The 19970-nt window shown below is 32.4% G+C and overlaps 1 protein-coding gene across 3 annotated transcripts in view; it reads right to left on the bottom strand.

Moving 5' to 3' along the window:
- The window catches only part of ST3 (sugar transporter protein 3), a 28276-nt gene extending 8691 nt beyond the window's left edge, over nucleotides 1-19585 (bottom strand). The window contains exon 1 of one of the 3 annotated variants that reach the window (XM_013313382.1): nucleotides 19483-19585. In XM_013313382.1, the coding sequence (XP_013168836.1) occupies nucleotides 19483-19533 (51 nt within the window). In that variant the 5' untranslated portion in view covers nucleotides 19534-19585. Of the gene's footprint in view, nucleotides 1-2483; nucleotides 2641-19482 lie in introns of those variants that run through there. The other 2 variants (XM_013313383.1, XM_013313384.1) reach the window with 2 other exon arrangements.
- Nucleotides 19586-19970: the final 385 nt, after the last annotated feature.

Below are 19970 nucleotides of genomic sequence, written 5' to 3' on the forward strand. Positions count from 1 at the left end.
AACCAAAATTGGAACTTTTTATATTTTTCTTTTGTTTTTATTTTAAAAAAGCAATATAATGATTGAATCTCAAGGACTAACGAATTGTTCGTGTTCATTTAGTTAGCTTATTCCTAACAGTTTTTTTTGTGACTTAGTAGTCACTGTTTGCTTTGAAGAGGCATTTACAGCTTCACCGGGCTTGAGGTGGAAGAGCGTAGTTGGCTCTTAGCCTGAATCTCGTTTAAGAATAACAAGACTCGAGGGCTCCCTCAGAAGCCTCGGCTCGGGCTGTTACTTCGTTATAGTTACCGGATTGTGAGGTCACCGAGCTCTTATTCTCAACAGTCGCCATTACAGAGCTTTTATAAAGCCTATTTGTTGCTGTTATTGTGATATTTAAAAATAAGGTGATGTAATAAATAATATTAATCCTACATCTGATGCAAGGCATATTCATTCTTAAATATCATAAAAAAACAACTTATTATTAAATTGAAAAGTCGTATGTTGTTTAATTACGACCATACTTGGTTATATGACCAAGACCTGATAATACAGTTTAGCCAGTTTTAAGTCTAGATATAAAGATAATTTATCCGACGTTCTTACGGTGAAGGAAATCATCATGATGCTGCACATATCTGAGAAGAAATTCAAAAGATATGTGTGAAGTCAACCAACCCGCACTTGGCCAGCGTGGTTGACTATGGCCTAATCACACTTAACTTAGGGTAGGCTCCGAGCCCCTCGATGGGGACGTGTAGTGAGCTGATGATGATAAAGATAATTTATCTTACTAATATTATAAATGCGAATGTTTGGATGAATGTTCGAAGGTATGTCCAGACAGTTGCATGGATCTCGCTGAAATAGCCCGCACTGGCTAAGCGTGGTTTACAATGGCCTAGTCACTCCTGACTTAGTGTAGGCGCCGAGCCCCTAAGTGGGGACTTATAGTGAGCTGATGATGATGATACTAAGCGAGAAAACTTACCGTTTGACTTAAGTTGCTTAGGGCTCGTTAGCAAAGCTATTTTAATTATGTATTTATGACATAATTTTTACTGCTTATTTTTTGTTAGTAAATAAGGTCTTAGTGCAAACATCATAATTATAATTATTCTGTACATATTTATCGTCTATGCGCCATTGTTTGTTATTAATTGATATTTCTGTTTTAAAAAACAGACAAACAATAAACACGTTATAAATGTTGTTTTATAATAACTGCGTAATATTATTGATGCACAGGATTTATGTCAATAAATAATCTTACTTCTTACTAATATTATAAATGCAAATGTTTGGATGGATGTTTCTTGGAATATATCTGCAGAACGGCTCAACGGATCTTGATGAAATTTGGCATTGATATAGAACATAGTCTGGAAGAACACATAGGCTACTTATATTTTTTTTAATTCCGCGCGTACGGAGTCGCGGGCGACAGCTATAATATAAATGCGAATGTTTGGATGGATGTTTGTTAGAAAATATCTGCAGAACGGCTCAACGGATCTTGATGAAATTTGGCATAGTTATAGAACATAGTCTGGAAGAACACATAGGCTACTTATATTTTTTTTAATTCCGCGCGTACGGAGTCGCGGGCGACAGCTATAATATAAATGCGAATGTTTGGATGGATGTTTGTTGGAAAATATCTGCAGAACGGCTCAACGGAAATTTCACACAGATGTAGAACATAGTCTGAAAGAATACATAGTCGACTTAATAACTTCTTTTTTTAATTCAGTGCTGATGGGATCGCGGGTATTACTATAAGTGGGAGAAATTGCATCGACGAGGATTTTTTTCCTTAAATAATTAAACTTTAAAATTGAATAACTAAACATAACTTTGTGATTGCATAATAAGAGTTTTTTTTAAGATGCAGTCTGTGTTAAAAATATTTCAGATTACAAAGGAACGAATGATGTTTGTTACTAAGCACTTTTTCGTTTAATATAGATTTGATTTGTTAACTATTAAAAAAAGTTTGAGGTATTTGACCTGTCAAATACCTCTCAAAGTAACGCCTAGACGTGCGAGAGTGTTCCATCAGTCTCACAGTTACCGGGAAATCTGAAATTTCTGGTATATTCTATAACGGATAAAGAAATGTTATTTCTTATGATATTTTAATGTTTTAATCAATCATTAGCTCATTGATTAAATTTAAAATTTACCAAATAATTTATTGAGTTCGTATTCTCATTATAGATATTTTAAATTTGGAAAATATTTTTTTTAAATTTTATAAATTTCTATTATTTTAATTTTATAATGATTGGTATTTACTGTTTTTTTTAGGAAAATAAATTTAAAAAACTAATCTAAAAAAATATTTTTATTTTTTAAATTCAATAGAATTTGAAAAGAATAAATTTCCCGCGTCGATTAGCGCGCGAAAATAGCAAACAAACTTACTTACCGCCTTTCATTCAATTATCACCAATTAATTAATTCAAATTAACTGAAAATAAAAACACGATAATTACCTGTACACTTTGCTTCACTGACACTTATTTCGTTCGTTGTTTTGACAAATTAATAAATTGACGCGTTCGACGTCGAATGATACAATTTGCAGACTGACGGAGTCTGACGGAACGTACGCACAGCACGCGACTACACAACGATAGTGACGTGCCTGCACTCAAACTCGATAATATATCGACAAACCTCGACAAACTGTTTACTTGACGCGACGATGCTTGAGTTTATATTTAGAATTTTATTTTATTTAGTTGATTGTAATATTTACTATTAGATAAGGTTAGTTAATATTGTTTTAATTAGAATATCTTAAATAAATAACATGCTAACGTAATAAATAAATTTACGTTCAAAAGCAAAAAGCTATTTAGTTTTCATCTTTGCCGTTTTTTTTAATGTTCAATCATACTAGGGTTTACGTAGTCAAAGTTGACCCTTGTATTTTAACGGATTTGTAATAGCCAAGTAAGACAACAGTACGACTTAAGGCCAGATTAACCGCTTTTTCGCAATCTTAGATCATAAACGCATAGCCGTTTCTTTTAATATATTGAATGCAATATCAATTTCTTGTTATTTTTGTATTACAAATGTAATCATTCTTGTTGTATTTGTAAGAAATGGTGAATAAAGTATAGGTAAAATAAACCTTTTAGGTTACATGTGCTGACATGTAAAAATTAAAAACAAATTGAAATATACATAAGCTTCTTACTACTTATTATTCGTGTATTTACGAGTTCTGAATTCAAATTCAGGTCAATTCTTAGTACTAAAATCTCGTATTTAATACGATGATTTACTAGGTTAAGTTGAACTGCTTAAAAGGAAGTTTACACAAATTTTATGCAAGTAATGATGACAAACCTTATTGGTCACTAATCATCATAGATTCGTGACGTCATTTATGTATTTGTTAAGAAGGCTTATTAAAAAATGCATAACCTTTAAAACACCGTTGAGTAGTTATAAAAAATATTCTTAAATTTGCTAAATCGCTCTTCAACAGGGATCTAAATCAAAGTAAACATCTTTAAAAAATCTAACATCATATAGATCGATTTTTTTTTAATTTAATGGAGTTTTTTTAATGAATGAGAATGATTGGCTGTATGAAAAGATGGATGGATGTATATTCAATGAACTCTATAACGGCTGCATGAATCTCGCTGTAATTTGACATAGATGTAGAACATAGTCTGGAAGAACACATATAGGTGGATGGTTAAGTACTGATTTAAAAACGTGAAAAGGTTCGTTTAGTCAGTCGAATGAAATTAATATTATCACGCTATCAGATACTTTAAACGATTAATTTATATGATGAATAGGTTTATAGTAATTTGTGGGTATGTATAGTCATTTAATTACTAATATTGTTTTATCAATTCAAGGTTTTTCATTCAATTTTGAGTTATGATGTAATTCATCGATATTTGAGAATAATATACGCACAGACAAATCTCTCACAATGCATATTACGTGTACTTGTCGTCTATTTGCTGATCATTAATGTATAATTGGCTAGGCCGTGTGACTGATAACAGAGATATATATGTATGTCAAGTGGTACTGCAGAGGTGTGTATAATAAAATGTATATTTCAAGGTGCAATGTTACTTCGTATATTTTCTAGGTTAAATATACCTATATGTTACTTAACAATAACAGTAAATTTGAGTTACAAAGTTATATTAGTATTAGGGTTACATAAAAATACAGAAAGGAATATTAAGTACATTTACGTAAATCTTTGAATGGATATACGAATTACAGATATATATTAGGATTAAAGAGGAATTGTTGACTTTGGCCGATTAAATTGTTGAGCAAACAAATGTGTATTATTAAAATTATATTTTAATTGTGCTCACTCGCGACCTATATAGAAAATATTTGGCAACTTTCTTTGTTTACTGGTACAACACGTAAAATATTCGACGAGACAAAATACTTACCATTTTATTGATTTCAAGCGAGTAAAATTAAACAGCGATAAAATAATTAATTACTTTCACGCATTAAAAAATTCATGATACAACAGGATTTTAATTAATTATATTTACATAAATATAAAAATTTATCTTTATGCGCGTTTACTTATTAAGGATATAATAAGCTTACTAATGCATGTTACTACGTATCTCCAGAACAGTTTAATGGTTCTCATTGAAATTTACTAGATGTAGAAAATTGTCTAGGGTACATTTAGACTACAAATTAAGATTTGATTTTATTTCACGCTGATGGAGTCACTGGAAAAAGCTACTTAGAAATATATATCAAAAACAGTCATTTTAAATCTAACTTTCAAATCTAAAACCACCATAGAAACAAGAAGGGTTTTTTATTTCTGTGCAAATCTCCTTCGCAACAAAAATTTTCCACCACTCTCACCTTTGTTAACATTTACTTTAATATTTATTTTGATAAGATAATGTAACCGTGAATCTAAAATAATTATTATTTATATATGTATCTGTTTGTTTTATTGTGTTCGTAACTAATTAAGTCAATGTCAGTGTATATATACTTTAATTTGTAAATAACAACAGCTCAGGTCTTTTAGCGTACAAATTTATTATTATTATTTATTTAAGCAAAGAATACATTCGTATAATTTTCTACATTCATTATTTATCTTCTTAGTTTACTCATATATCATATAAAATGTACATAACATATAACTGATGTACGTAATTTTTCACTGTTTGTCCGTAAAGCTCTTGACGACAGTGCTAAATTTTTCTAATCATTCTAGAAATTTCTGTTTGTAGGAACGATAAGTCTTGAAATGGTTTCTCCTTAGTTGTTCATATTATGTTTGTTTTAGATAAAACCTACGAATAAAACTCATTTTGAGACAGTTTTTGTTAGCCGCAAGAGGAGCACACATTGCAAGACATGGGTCTCTAGCAACCATAATGAAACTTATCTTAGTTTTTAAATCATAGTCAATAAACTTTTCAATACAAGGAAAATTGATTCAATAGAAAACATGACGCACGAGTGATTACGTGCGTCAAAAAATAATTGTCTATTTCTGTGCAATGTCATGGCCAAAATTTGAAAATAAATTGAAACAATTCACTGGGAATTAACCAATAGACATTTACTATCAGTGTAGTCAATTTTATACAGTTCGAAACTATGAAAATATTAGCTGTTGAATTTAAAAAAATATTAATAAGTAACCTATGTATGTCCAAACTATGTTTTACATCTATGCCAAATTTCAGCGTGATCCATTGAGCCGTTTTTTAGATACCTTCAAACAAACACCCATCCATCTTAACAGTTGCATTTATAATATAATAGTAAGATTAGTAAGAAATAAGATAATTTGATTGTTTACATTATTAAAATTTTATCGATATAAAAATCGATAAAATAATCCCATCCCTAGCAGTCCGAATGTTCGGCTAATATTTACTTTGGTTTATTATTCGCGCTATCCCTGACCTCCAGTTACGTAGCGTAATGTAACCGTTTCTGAGAAAAACAAAACGTACGGGAAACAAGCGGCTATTTTGTCGTATGAAAAAACTAGCGAATCGTAAACAGTTGCTGACGTATGTCACGTCACTATTTGGAAGGAAGATTTGCAAATGAGATGTTGTGTTACATCACCTTGTGTCTATGAAATTTATAATACAAAAAACACAACTAAAATAATGTTATATTCATAATAAATAATTGGTTTGGAATTTCTCTATTAAGTAAAAGTATCTGGATGATTCGATCTTACCGATAGAAAAAGTTAAGTTTATGTTTTAGTTGATTATCGATAAAACACGAATAAAATGACATTTTCTAAAAATGATTCCTAGCTAGATCGATCTATCGCCCCCAAAACCCCCTATATACTAAATTTTATAAAAATCGTTGGAGCCGTTTCCGAGATTCCAATTATATATATACAAGAATTGCTCATTTAAAGATATAAGATTAGTAATTAATAAAACTAATTAAGCAAAGATTCTTTACAAGGCAAAAATTACACATTGATCAATAGAAAGATTCCAAAGGTTCGTTTATGTAATGGTGGCCATACAGATATAGTACAGAACAAGTATAAGAGCTTTTGTATTATTTAACTTTACTGTAAGTTTGTTGAATAAAATCATACTAATATTATGAATGCGAATTGGATGCATCAATGTATTGATTGTTAGAAGGTCACCAAAACGATTGTATGAATCTCGCTAAAGTTTGATATAGATGGAAAAAGTAGCCTGGAAGGACACACTAATTAAGTTTTTTTTTAAAAACGCGCGGACAGCTCGTAATAAACTAAATCAAAATAACGATGTTTTATTAGTCTGTTTTGAATATTAATTTAGTAGTCTCGTGACTTGACCAATAGCAAGTCATGAATACTTGCACTTGATTGACGTTGTGTTTTGTTTTGTTTTATCAATTGAAGATTAATTGGTTACGTAGATTATTGTGTTTTAATTAATAAAGAAAACAACAATATGACTCACGCTCGTAGCCCAGATGAGTAGGCAGAGATCGTGGACTTCCATTTGACACAGTCTTATTGTACGATCATACATCTATGCATAAATACTTAATAATATAGAAATTATACCTAAATTCATATTTACATAATATGCTTAATATTAGCCTTGAACTAGAAACAAGGGAAGGATTGATAAATTAAAATAAAAACGAGAAAATGATCATAAAAACACCAGATATACAGGAAATTATTATCAGAATTCAATCCTAATTAGAATACGTAAAATAAATCGATAAAAATATCTACGTATATCTTGCTAATATTAAAAATGCGAATGTTTGGATAGATGGATGTTTGTTTGAAGATATCTCCGGAACGGCTCAACGGAACTCTCTGAAATTTGGCAAACATGTGGAACATAGTCTGGAAGAACACGTAGGCTACTAATTACGATTATTTTACCTCCGCACGGACAAAGTCGCGGACGACAGCTAGTATTATATGATTCCGAACATTAAAGGACCACGAAGGTCTGTTCGTCATTCGAGTGCTTTGCATTTTGTTTATCATTCAAGTCAAGCAAGGTCAAAGACCATATATATTTGTAGGTAGCCATTATATAAGTAACTAGTGGGTTATGTAAATTATTTATATAAGAAAATTAATGCACTTTCTAGTTACAATACAAATACAGAGATTTTTTTCAATCACTATCTCACTATATGTGGATAAACCTGGTCTTCGTATTCCAGATCGCAGCTTTGGACGAATGGCACATTGATTTCTACGCAAAAACAATTTATTCTGAATACATCGCTCATATTGATCAGTCAGGTCAATGTCATTGCCACGCCTTTGTAAACATTGAATACTGTTTAATAATGCTAACCTAACCTAACAAAGAATATAAATAACGTCCTTAGAGGGCGCCACGGGCGCCTGAGTCGGATATAAAGAGGAGTATGGTGCGCTCTCTAACATGCCCCATCTTTAGAAGATTTCCTCCGACACCAAAACAAGGGGGCGTCGCAAAAATCTTGCCCAGATTGCCTGGAATTTTAAAAACTGCCTTTGCGTGAGATGGTATGTTTAAGAATTTAAGAGTTCTAGACTTGTTGAATTGTGATTATTTGATATTCAGTTGTTATTTTATTTATAATTTCGTGTTATCCGTACCACCCAGTCGGTTCACACGGCGTCTTATTTACAATTACCAACGCGTACAAATATATTGGCGAATGCAATTCGATCCACGTATCTGTTCGGTTCATTGCAAACAATAATGACGTCACAACTATTAGCATAACAATAGAACGTCAATTTGATGTTGAATCATATTCAAATTTCCTATATTTATGATGGAATATTTTTCATCAATCAACTTGAGCTGTGAAATTCATATATTTATACAAGATTATCGAAATTGTGGTCTATAATGCTGAAAAAAATCGCACCATACAAACGCACCAAAACATCGTGATGCAACCTGCACATATCTGCTAAGAAATATGTGTGAAGTCAACCACCCCACACTTGATGAGACATAGTCAACCATGACTATGGCCTAGTCATACTTAACTTAGGTTAGGAGTCGAGCGTCTCAGTGGGGATATATAGTGAGCTGACGATAAATAATTATTCGATTGTAAACTTCTACATTCATAAGCCGTTCCTACAACCACTGAGCCAGCTGGCAGTTGATTCAATGCCAAGTTCAGTGACAAATTGGTGAGCAATTCGAATGCCGGCACCTTGAACTTGTTAACGTACAGTCGTGCACGATATCGCTTCCGTGATTAATTAATTCATTTAACTATCATTTTCTATTGTAACACTTTATTTTTGTTAATGTAACCTTGTAGTTTAGTTGTAATGTTTAATCGAAATATTTACAAGCCTTTAATAAAGGGTTATAGATAAAATTCGGAAGATTCTGTATTGCCTGATTATTTTGTAACGTTTAGTTTAATACTTTTAATATTTTAAAATCTATTTTTAGTACGAGGTTATGTTATTCATACAAATTGAACAAGAATTTACTTTTGCGTTCTTGAATTTATTTTTAATTATTATACAAAAAAAATAATCGATTGTAAAGTTATTTCGTCAATTTTACTATATCTTACTAATATAAATATGTTTCCTCAGAACGGCTCCACGGACTTCACTGAAATTTGACTTAAATGTAGAATACAGTCTGAAAGAACACACAGCCTACTTATTAAGTTATTTTTAATTCCGCGTAAACCGAGTCGCGGGCGACAGCTATTTGCTATCTAAAAGACAGTACAATGTAGACGCGTTCAAATAAAAAGTAGTTTAGTTACTCAGGCGACCAGTTCACAGACCGTTGCCGTAGCAACTAGTCGACAGTCCAGTCTATTTTTAAATGCAACAATGACTAGAGGACATTTCTTGAATCTATCATTGGGGTCAATACATACGATTGCAGCAAATTGTTTATATCTTAATATTATAAATGCGAATGTTTGGATGGATGTTTGTGTGAAGGTATCTCCGTAACGGCTCAACGGATCTCGTTGAAATTTGGCATGGATATAGAACATAGTCTGGAAGAACACATAGGCTAATTAAGTTTTTTTTTATTCCGAGGGCATAAAGTTAGCCAGTTATTAAAACTAGAATAAATAAATGTATAAAAATTGACATTTCCAAATTCCACCCTTTCGACGTAAAATTATCGTGACCTTTTATATGACATCATTCATTTTATTATTAAAAATATAAATGTTACAAAAAAAAAGAAACAGGTTTTATAATGACGATAAAATACTGTTTAGTCTACTCTATCAATTGAATAAAAACTTTTGCGTACCTATTCTGTACCTAATAATTTTAAAATCATATATTTTTTATATCATAAGGTGGCAAACGAGTGAGCGGCCACCTGATATCGCTGAAGCAGCGAAGTGACCGTTGCTCACAGACACACGCAATTGCATATACGTTGCCTACCTTTAATCGACGGAGGAGAGGATGCACAGAAATATTTTATTTCCCTTCCCATGCATCCCCTTAACCGGAAAGTCCACTTCCACTTCCCATCCTTTCCTTATAAGAAAAAAGGTGGGAAGGGAAAGAGGACTAAATTAGGCCTCCGGGACGCACACTCATCACACGAAACGCGGAATCGCTTCCACTTGACGCCTGTCTTCTGTGTAGTCATGGTATTTCACCGGGCGATACCAATTCGTGCGAAGATGTTAAAGCGGGCTCTACCACTGTTGAAAAATAAAATAGTGTACACTTCGTATGATTAACTTTCTATGCATTAGTGTTTATTTTGATTGACCGTAATTTGTTGCTGAGCTAAGCTTTCGATGTTCAGATGATTGGTGAAAGTTGATGCTCCTTGTATCTCCATTGATCAGTGAAAACCGATATAACGAAAGGTGAAATTTATAAGTTGAATTTAACCTTCAAATGTATTCTTTTTAACGAGACTTTTATAAACACTTTCGAGTGATGAATTTTATAAAAGCCGTTGTTAAGATAATAAAAATAATATGAATGTTTGTGTTCATTTTGGTTGTAATTTTACTTTTAGTACAGTAATTGACGTACATTTATGCGAACGTTGAATGGATGTTTGTTAGAAGGTATCTCCAAAACGGCTGCATTAATTTCTCTGAAATTTGGTAAAAATGTAGAACAAAGTCTGGAAGAACACAAAGGCTACTATTTAAGTTTTCTTTTATACGGGGTCTCTGGCAACCGTTAGTTCTTTTTTAAAATAATTATCGATACTCGATTATTTCTCTATTTAACAAAAAACAAAGCTTTTGTAAAATTATGTATCCATAGAGTAAATAAATTAATTTTACTATCCGAAAATCATTCAAAGCTGTATATTATTGAAACAAACAACACAGTTTAGTTCAATTTGGATAAAGTGTACATCATTCTCGGAACACAGACAAGGTACGACACAGAGAGACAAAGAGCCTGTCTTTGTTTAAGAGTGACGTAAAAACGTAGCCACGTCCGCCTTTCGCTCAGCAATGTTTTGCGACATCCGACACTAAGCAACACACCAGCTCTTAAACTTAGTCAAATTATTACTGTCAGCTTTATATTTATATTAATTGTCGCTCGCGATTTCGTCTGTGCGGTATTAAAAAATTAGTAGCCTATGTGTTCTTCTAGACTATTTTCTATGCCAAATTTCATTCAGATCTATGCAGCCTTTCAGAAGATACCTTCAAACAAACATCCATCTATCCATCTAAACATTCGCATTTATAATATTAGTAAGAAGTAAGATATAGTTAACAAAACTTTAAGACCCTTAAATAAAATATATAGAAAATATTTTTACTATTTACTTACAAAAATTAAACAAAAATGAATTTATATAACTACAATATTATTGTATTCCGTTTCTTTACTGTAATGTACTTTTATCCAATGATAATAAATAAAAAAAAAACCTTCCCAATTTTAAACCCCATTTCCACTAGCGAGATTTTGACAGCCGCGAGTAATGGAAAACTTCGTTAAATGATTTAGGCCGAGAAGGCTTGGAAAACAAAATGTTGCGTAAGAATTAAATTTAAAATTAGTATAATATAATAAATATAAGATATTTTCGGTCTGTTTCTTATCATTGTTTGTAGAGTCACTGACATCTCGACTGAAGGGCGGGAAAGTGAGAAGAAAATAACAAGTTGGATGGTTCAACACAGTTACCAAGTCATCGTACCTCATCATGTAAACTTGGGTTTACACTGTCGCAACCGAGATAACAAAATTATCATTGCAAACATTAATATTACTAAGCTATATTGCCAGGTGACATATATTATCTTTATTACTAGATTATTTTAATTCCCCGTGGACGATGTCGCAGGCAACTGGTAGTGCTGTTATAAAAGGAGTATGAACTCTTAGTTTTTTAATGAGTTTTGATGACACTGCTTAATTAAAATAACATATACGTATATTCTAGAAGTTTCTAAGCGTTCTTCTGGTGAACAGATCAAGTGATACGATATGTTTATCTCATTACAAAGAACACATGGGAATCTTAAACTACTATGTGTTAAATTATTCAAACTTTCGTGAGACATTATAATAAACTTATATAAAAACGGCTAAACACTCACGTATATTCGTCCGGTGGCGTATTGAGTGAGCTGGGGGCCGCGTTCGCGAAATAATACCAGTCCCACTCACCCTGAAGAAGGGCCTCCGATGTGCTCGAAACTAGTCGGTGCCGTCACCGGACGAATATACGTGAGTATTTAGCCGTTTTTATATAAGTTAACTATGTGTTTCTTATGATATCTTACTTCTTACTAATATAATGCGAAAGTTTAGATGGATGGATGTATGTTTGAAGGTATCTCCAGAACGGCTGCATGGATCTTGATGAAATTTGGCATACTATAGAACATAGTCTGGAAGAACACATAGGCTACTAATTATGTTTTTTTAATTCAGCTCGGACGGTGTGACGCGCGACAGATAATTTTAAAGTAATTAACGATACCCCATAAAAACATCTTTGAAAATTTGGATCGACCTATTATTTGATGAAATTAAAATGATGTAACAAATAGCTCTTTAAAAAGTAATAGTACTTAGAAATACGTTTGAAGATAAATTTAGTTATAATTCACAAATGGTTCCGTACAAAAATATTATAAAAAAAGTATCATTTATAACTTATTTTTAATTTAGTTAGTGAGAGTTGATAGAAAGTTATCTACAAAGAAAAATTTCTTTGTTAATATTATGTATTCAAAATCTATTAAGGTAACTAAAGCAACGCCGAACAAATGAACCGGTAAGTTCTCTATTTGTCAATGATGAAAGACAGGGATATCCATATGTTTTATACAGAGATTTTCTTTCTGGTTAATTTTATTCGGACAAAGTTATCTGAACTTCTTTCTGCAGATACAAGTCAAATAGAAACAACAGACATACGCAGATGTTAAACGATTTAGAAAGGGCTAAAATTCAAGGTTCCAAAGTCTAGGGAACCCAAATAGTCTAAACAAGGAAACGTACAACCAATCAGCGAGCGTGAAGCAAAAAACCACAATCAGAGGCAACAGCAATCATGTCAAATTATTACTATTTTTAAATTTATTTCCGTATGACACGTGAAACGATTTATTGAATTATATATTTTTTGTTACAACTAACTCACTTTATTAATTTTCCACAATTGATTTTTTAATGTCGATATTGCATCATTGTCTTATAATTATTTATTATGTAAATAATTTAAGTATACAATAGCTGCTGGTTGATTTGTTTCAACAAAAAATGCCGTGAAAGGGACATGCAATATGACCTATGAAGGAGCATACTTGTGGCCCATAACTGTGCTATTTCCCTCGACTTAATTCACCTTTAAGCATAAAATATAAGTGTAACTCTTAACACATTCACTACTTAAGATATAATATAGAATAATTAGCCAGGAACCAACATTTTTAAGGCGTGTTTTGTTTTTATTATTATTTTACTTACTATTTACTCGTATCCGAGTGGGCGGCTCCTCTATTATACCCCCTCCCCGCTCGGATCCGAGAGCACGAAATGTGTTAAGTAATTTAAAATGATAAACTTTCCTTCAGCTATATTTATGCCAATCTTAGTAAAAGACTCAACAACCGGCAAAGGTTAAATTAAAATTCCATGATAAAAGATAATATCCGTGGGAAAGTTTAGAGTGACATCAATAAATCATGAGAAGCTTATTTCCCCTCATCAATGGATAATTAGTGCCTGTTTCCACTAACCACGACTCTACACTAGCGCGCATATCACAATGGTTCCCAACTACTAGACTTTTCTAAATGCTGCTACGTTGCGTAAACTTGTGAACGTTATTCCTGCCCTCGCAAAGCATTGTCGGATTATCCTTAGATCCCAGGAGCTTGGTAATCTCTGGTATGTTCAAAAGGTGACTGCGCGATTAGTGTCCTTCAACTAGTATCGTGCATTTATAGTCGCACGACTCATGATTCTACAGTTGTCGGATCTTGCGACTATCGAAATGGAAATTCCACCTTACAGATTAATATAATAAATAATTTATAAAGTAATCTTTTCCTGGCCTTTTATCTACGGAGCTTAGTTGGATTGGTGCTAGAAATATTAGTAAATTAATGTTTAAAAAAAATTGTTCCGTCTCAACTGGCACAGTTCAGCTTGGTCACACTAGTCTAATAAAGCGAGATTTAATATAAGATAGAAAAAGATTACCCGCTGTGATGAATATTTTGCAACAGAATAGCAAAATGGCGAGCCACGTGACTTCAGATTACGCTACTGGTGAAGGGAGATGATTTATCGCAAGACACATTGCCTGAACAAAGTACACAACAATCAACTATCATTGTGCTTTTATCAATCAAATCGTTTGTTTTGAAATCCTTTAAAACCAGTCACTTAAATGCAAAGAAATATAATCTTTGTGTATCCAAAACAATAGTCGTCCGTAACTTCGTCCGCGCATAAAATAAAATCTTAGTAGCCTAAGTGTTCTTCCAGACTATGTTCTACATCTATGCCAAATTTCAGTGAGATCAGTTGACACCCATTGGAGATACCATCATGAATCCATCTTAAGTAGTGCAAAGTACAAAATGGAACAAATATAAAAATAAAAATATAGTCAGAATAATTTACGCAGCTTTTACCTAATAAATTTCGTAATAATTAAAAAAATTTTTTTGAAAAACGAATTAAAAAGTTTCGATAATAATGGACTTTACATAGAGCAATTCGCGTTATTCTCGTAAGAACAAAGTTTTATTTTTCGTCTACTAGGATACCAATATCAAAGGAAATTCAACGTTTTTTATTTATTTTAATTTTAAAATGGAATTCTTTTGTACTCTTTATTTATTGCGCATATTTATCAGACAAAGAAAATAAAGAATTTACAATTTATATGTCTTTGTTCGCATATACTGTTTATAAATGAGGAAGCTTACTGCCCACAGAAATAATTATACTGACATAAAGGCTTGCCATAAGAATCATATATTAAATTAAACACATTCATTGTTTAAAAAAAGCAGTGGCCACTTGAAATCTCTGATATAGCGAAGTAACCGTTGTCCATAGACATTCGCAATCGCATTTGCGTTGCCTACTTTTAATCTAACAGAGAATGCACAGAAAGAGATTATTTTCCCTTCTCATGCATCCTATCATTCGGAAGACTTCGGAACTAAATTAATAAGTCAGATAAATGGTTACAGACCTATAGAGAAAGACCAAAGATTGGATGGATGGTGTGAAAGAGGTTATACGTAAGGGAGTGGGGTTTAGATAGAGATTTTTTTTTATTCCATAAGGTGGCAAACGAGCGAGCAGCTGAAATCGCTGAAATAGCGAAGTGACCGTTGCCTACCTTTAATCGACGGAGGAGAGGATGCACAGAAAGAAAATATTTTCCCTTTCCATGCATCCTCTCATCCGGGAAATCCACTTCCCCTTCCCATCCTTTCCTTATTAGAAAAAGGGTGGGAAGGGAAAGAGGACTAAGTTGGCCTAACTTCCGGGACGCACACTCATCAGACGAAACGCGGAATTGTATGAAAGAGTAGTATATACTGAGAGAAGAGGACAGAATGATAACGAACTAATGTCGTTGCGTATTCCCTAACAAAGGAATGTTCTAGATTAAAAATAACAATTGTTACCCTCATTGTTTGAAAATCTATTTGTAGACAAGATATTAACATAATATAAATATAAACATATTAACAATGTTAATTATAACATTTCTCAAATATTAGCGTTCCACGAATACATCGGAAAATCGACTTTAAGGAAAGGAGAAAAAAAACTGGCGCTTAACGATTTAAAAAAACATAAATGAACTCAAACGCAATTGAAAATAATTATAAGTTTGCTATGAAACTTATTTTTAAAAAATTCAAAGTTGTGTGAAGTCAAGCAATCTGTACTAGGTCAGCGTTTAACTAATACCTAGTCACCCCTGATTGAGAATAGCCTCAATCTCTTAGTAAGGTCGTTTATATGCTGCCTGCAAGATAACGCATCTTCTTCTCCGTCGATTAAAGGTAGGTAACGTATCTATTATTGCGTAAGTCTATGGACAGCGGTCGCTTCTTTATTTCGGTATATTCAAGTGGCCATTATTCGCTTGCTACTTAAAGCTATGGAACCCTGCAAACTTATTATATTTGTTATTGTCTATGTCACCTTCAGCCCCCACTGTCTCTATTCACCTCGTTCCTAATGCCGCCATAACATCATTATAATGTCGTTATAATTGCAACAGATCTACATGACAAATTACTATCATTATATAGTCCTGCAGACTCATCTGGCCCGGTGAGAGCTGAGCTGTTATTGCTATTTGTTCCAGAAACTTCGTTAGTTTTATTTTGCCCAATGATCCGGTTAAGTTTGTTGTACTACAGCTGTAGATACATACTCGTAGATGGGTGAAGGATGGCAACTTAAGATGTAAAGACGAAACAGACTATTATTTTGTTCACATAGACCGTAATTGCTGTAGAAATTATTCAAGAACATAAAATACAAACTGTCGCGACATCCTACAGCAAATTGTTCCAAATATAAACATGAAATGGTAATTTATTCATGTCTGAAGAAATATTATTACAAATTCAGGACGCCTACTAATACTGTCATGATTGTCGTAAATCTTACTAATATTATAAATGCGAATGTTTAGATGGACGGGTGTCTGTTAGACGGTATACAGAACGACTAAACGGATCTTAATGTAATTTGTCACAGGTGTAGAACATAGTCTGGAAGAATACATAGGCTACTAAATAAATACGAGTGCGTAAAGTATAAATTGTGTTAAAAAGGATATTGATAAAAAAGTGCATTCAAATTCATAAGCTGAATGGAACAGTGCAGAGGGTACCGATGCGATTCATTGGAGATCCGTGGACCCTCGCTGCCGCACTTGAGGTTAACCATCGAGAGGGTTTTAAGTGAGTTAGACTCTCAACCTTGTCTTTCCCCCAAAAGGTAGAGTATCTTACGAGGGTTACCCGTTACCAGTAAAAGCTATATGGATGTGTGTTGACAATATATAGGGAAAAAGGCAGTTAGAATAAGTAATGTTGTTTATTTTAGCAAATATAACATAAGACAATGTGTGCTAATTTTCAATGAATGACACTCGAAGTTCCCGTTAGCGCCGGTTTGGCCAGTCATATGGGAAGTGGCAACTATTTACGTACGCAATATATTTAGCGCCTCAATGCGACGAACTGTTTCATTGACGAGACTCAGAGGTCGTATTCGCGAATGTTCTGCTTTACAGAAGACTTTATTGTATCTTAATTATTATTACCAAGATTTTAAAACAGACCAAATGGTTGTTAATGAAATTAGGTATAGAGATAGTTCAAGTTCTGGGATTTAAGGTTATGTTTCCAGTTATGTTTACGGTTTCCGGAGTTATGTTTGTTTAACATCCTTTTGTTTGTTTAAGGCGCTGTGTGTAGCAAAATGTGCTTACTAGAAACCATAGAACAGGACATCTAAAAGAATAAAACCAACCTCCTCCTTTTTGTTTCAGCACTTCAGTCCTTTAAGTAGATTCTATAGGAAATCCTATAAAATCCTATAATGTTAGTAACATATTCGTTATAGAAATTGAATTTTAGTTCTCTATTCTATGTATATCTAAGCAATAAATTTATCGTTAATTTATTAAATTATTAAATCACATAATTTTGATGTTTCTTTGAATAAAAACCAGTTGACGATAATTCATGTTTTCCGACATACCGAACGCAGTCGTCACGAAACATGTCTCACAAAGAAAGTCGAGAAGAAATGAAAATTACGACTACATTATTCAAAATGTCTATTTTCTTAACTTATTTTGTATATAACATATTTTAATCTTTTGTCAAAGATAATGAAAGGGATTATATGTTTTATACAGGGGTTTTGGTCTCAGAAACCAACGATTAGAAACTTAAGTCGTCACTAATATGGTCGCACACACCAGCTAACTTACTGTTAAAGACCGAAAACAATCCAGTCGTTTCCGAAATTCTCCTGAATGAACGCGGCTTGCGGAGAGACAGACAAAAAAAATTTAAAAATTAATTTCGACTTATAGATAAAATGTTTTATTTTTCGATACATACAGACACATCAATTTGATTATATCTATATAGATTAGTCGTCTATCTTAACAATCATCGATACCAAGGGATCTTAGTTAACAACAAACACTAAATGTAAGTGACCGTGTGGCGCCATCTACAGTCAGTATTAACCCATAAGTTAATTTAACCTGCCTGCACTAAAACCGGTTCAGTTGCCAACGCGGTTAAATTATTGTTGCTAACCAGTCGAGTTCCTGCTAATTTAACTCTAAATATAACTTCGCTCTTAATTACTTAGCGCAGTTAAGTTTATACTTAGCAGAAAGTGCATACTTAACGCTGTTATACTAGATTTCTATTGGAGATCTGTATGAAGAAATCTAGTCTTAATTATGAAGTTATCAATTTTTTACATAGATTTACAGGTGTTTATTTCTAGAAAAATATAGTTTTTAGTAGCTTGTAATTTTATTTTTGCAATGTTTCCTCGATTATGACTTTTGCTAAAAAATATACGAAACCAAATGTTAATTTTACGAGTACTATATGTTTTTGGAATATTTTACTATCTAATCTAGTGTTTAACTTTTTAGAATTTAATAAAGTAGAAGGCAGATTTTTTTATCTAGATTAATAAGATAAAAAGCTTGTAATTAAAATAAAGAATCTTTTTATAGAGGAAAAAAAAACTGGTAGTAGGTTTGAAATTTATAATTACGTTTATATTCGACTCTATATCAAATAGAATCATACGATTTAATTTAATTTCGCAGAATTGACCTTGTCTTTCGTGAAAAACAAACCAATGTGTTCAGATGTAGGTCAGCAGAGATGCTACGTTAATATATTTAAGCGCAAAATAAACAAATAATAAAATATATTCGTTTCTAAATTTTCAATAAAAAGCTTTGATATAATCTTTAATCGTTTTCATTTGGGTTAAGTCTCCATTAGAGGCGTTTGTACAAACATATTCTTGTGCATATCTTTGAAAAAATAACAGAAAAAAATATAAACAAAGGTCGTATTACGAATAATTGTGATAAATGCCTTCGTAACGTCATCGAAAGGATGTCAAAAATTGTTTGAGATTTATTGGTGTACTTTACGCCCGGTAGGGGGCGCTTTACAAACCTTAATGCAAATTTCATCAACGACGATATGTAAAGTTGCTACGTATATAATATTTATGCTAGGTCCTAGGCTAGGGTGAGATATACGTGACAACTAAGTCACTATAACATTATGAAATGAAAATACATAACTTTATGTTTTAAATACACTTGTAGTTCAATAAAATATTATAATAATAAGATTAATTTATTAAAAATACAAAATCAGTTTATATTTAAAACACCAGTAAAACTAAAAAAGAAAGCTCAACATTTTCAACTGAAATAAAAATCATAAACTGACCTGTTTTATAACTGACAGGCAGGCAGACAGACAGACACATTTCACATACATTGATATAACGCACTGTACACTCTTCACATCGCCAGCCCGCGGCTCCGTCCACCACAGAGGATTCGAGAAGCCAAGTGATAGCTCGCAAGTAGTGAAGGGAACACTACGCAATTATCGATAGAAAATGAAAGGCATCGCAGCGGCCGCTGAAAAAATTTGGGCAGTACGCTTGCTTTAGTGATGTGCCACTTTATCGATTTAGAACTTACGAAAGTTATCGATAATTTTATATTGAGTGATCACTTAAAAGAATACGAGCTTTTATTTTTTCAAAGAAAACGATACATTTTTGGTTAACTAAATACGATGACATTTTTAAGAACTAAATTAAAAAGAAAATAGGTTTTTATTGACTAAATTAGAGTATCTAGAAACAACTGATCTTTCACAACTAATCTAGAACTAGTAAATATTTTTAATTTTAAACTTTATCACAT

Source organism: Papilio xuthus, unplaced genomic scaffold (genome assembly GCF_000836235.2).
Source record: "Papilio xuthus unplaced genomic scaffold, Pxut_1.1 DF827570.1, whole genome shotgun sequence".
Classification (NCBI taxonomy): domain Eukaryota; kingdom Metazoa; phylum Arthropoda; class Insecta; order Lepidoptera; family Papilionidae; genus Papilio; species Papilio xuthus.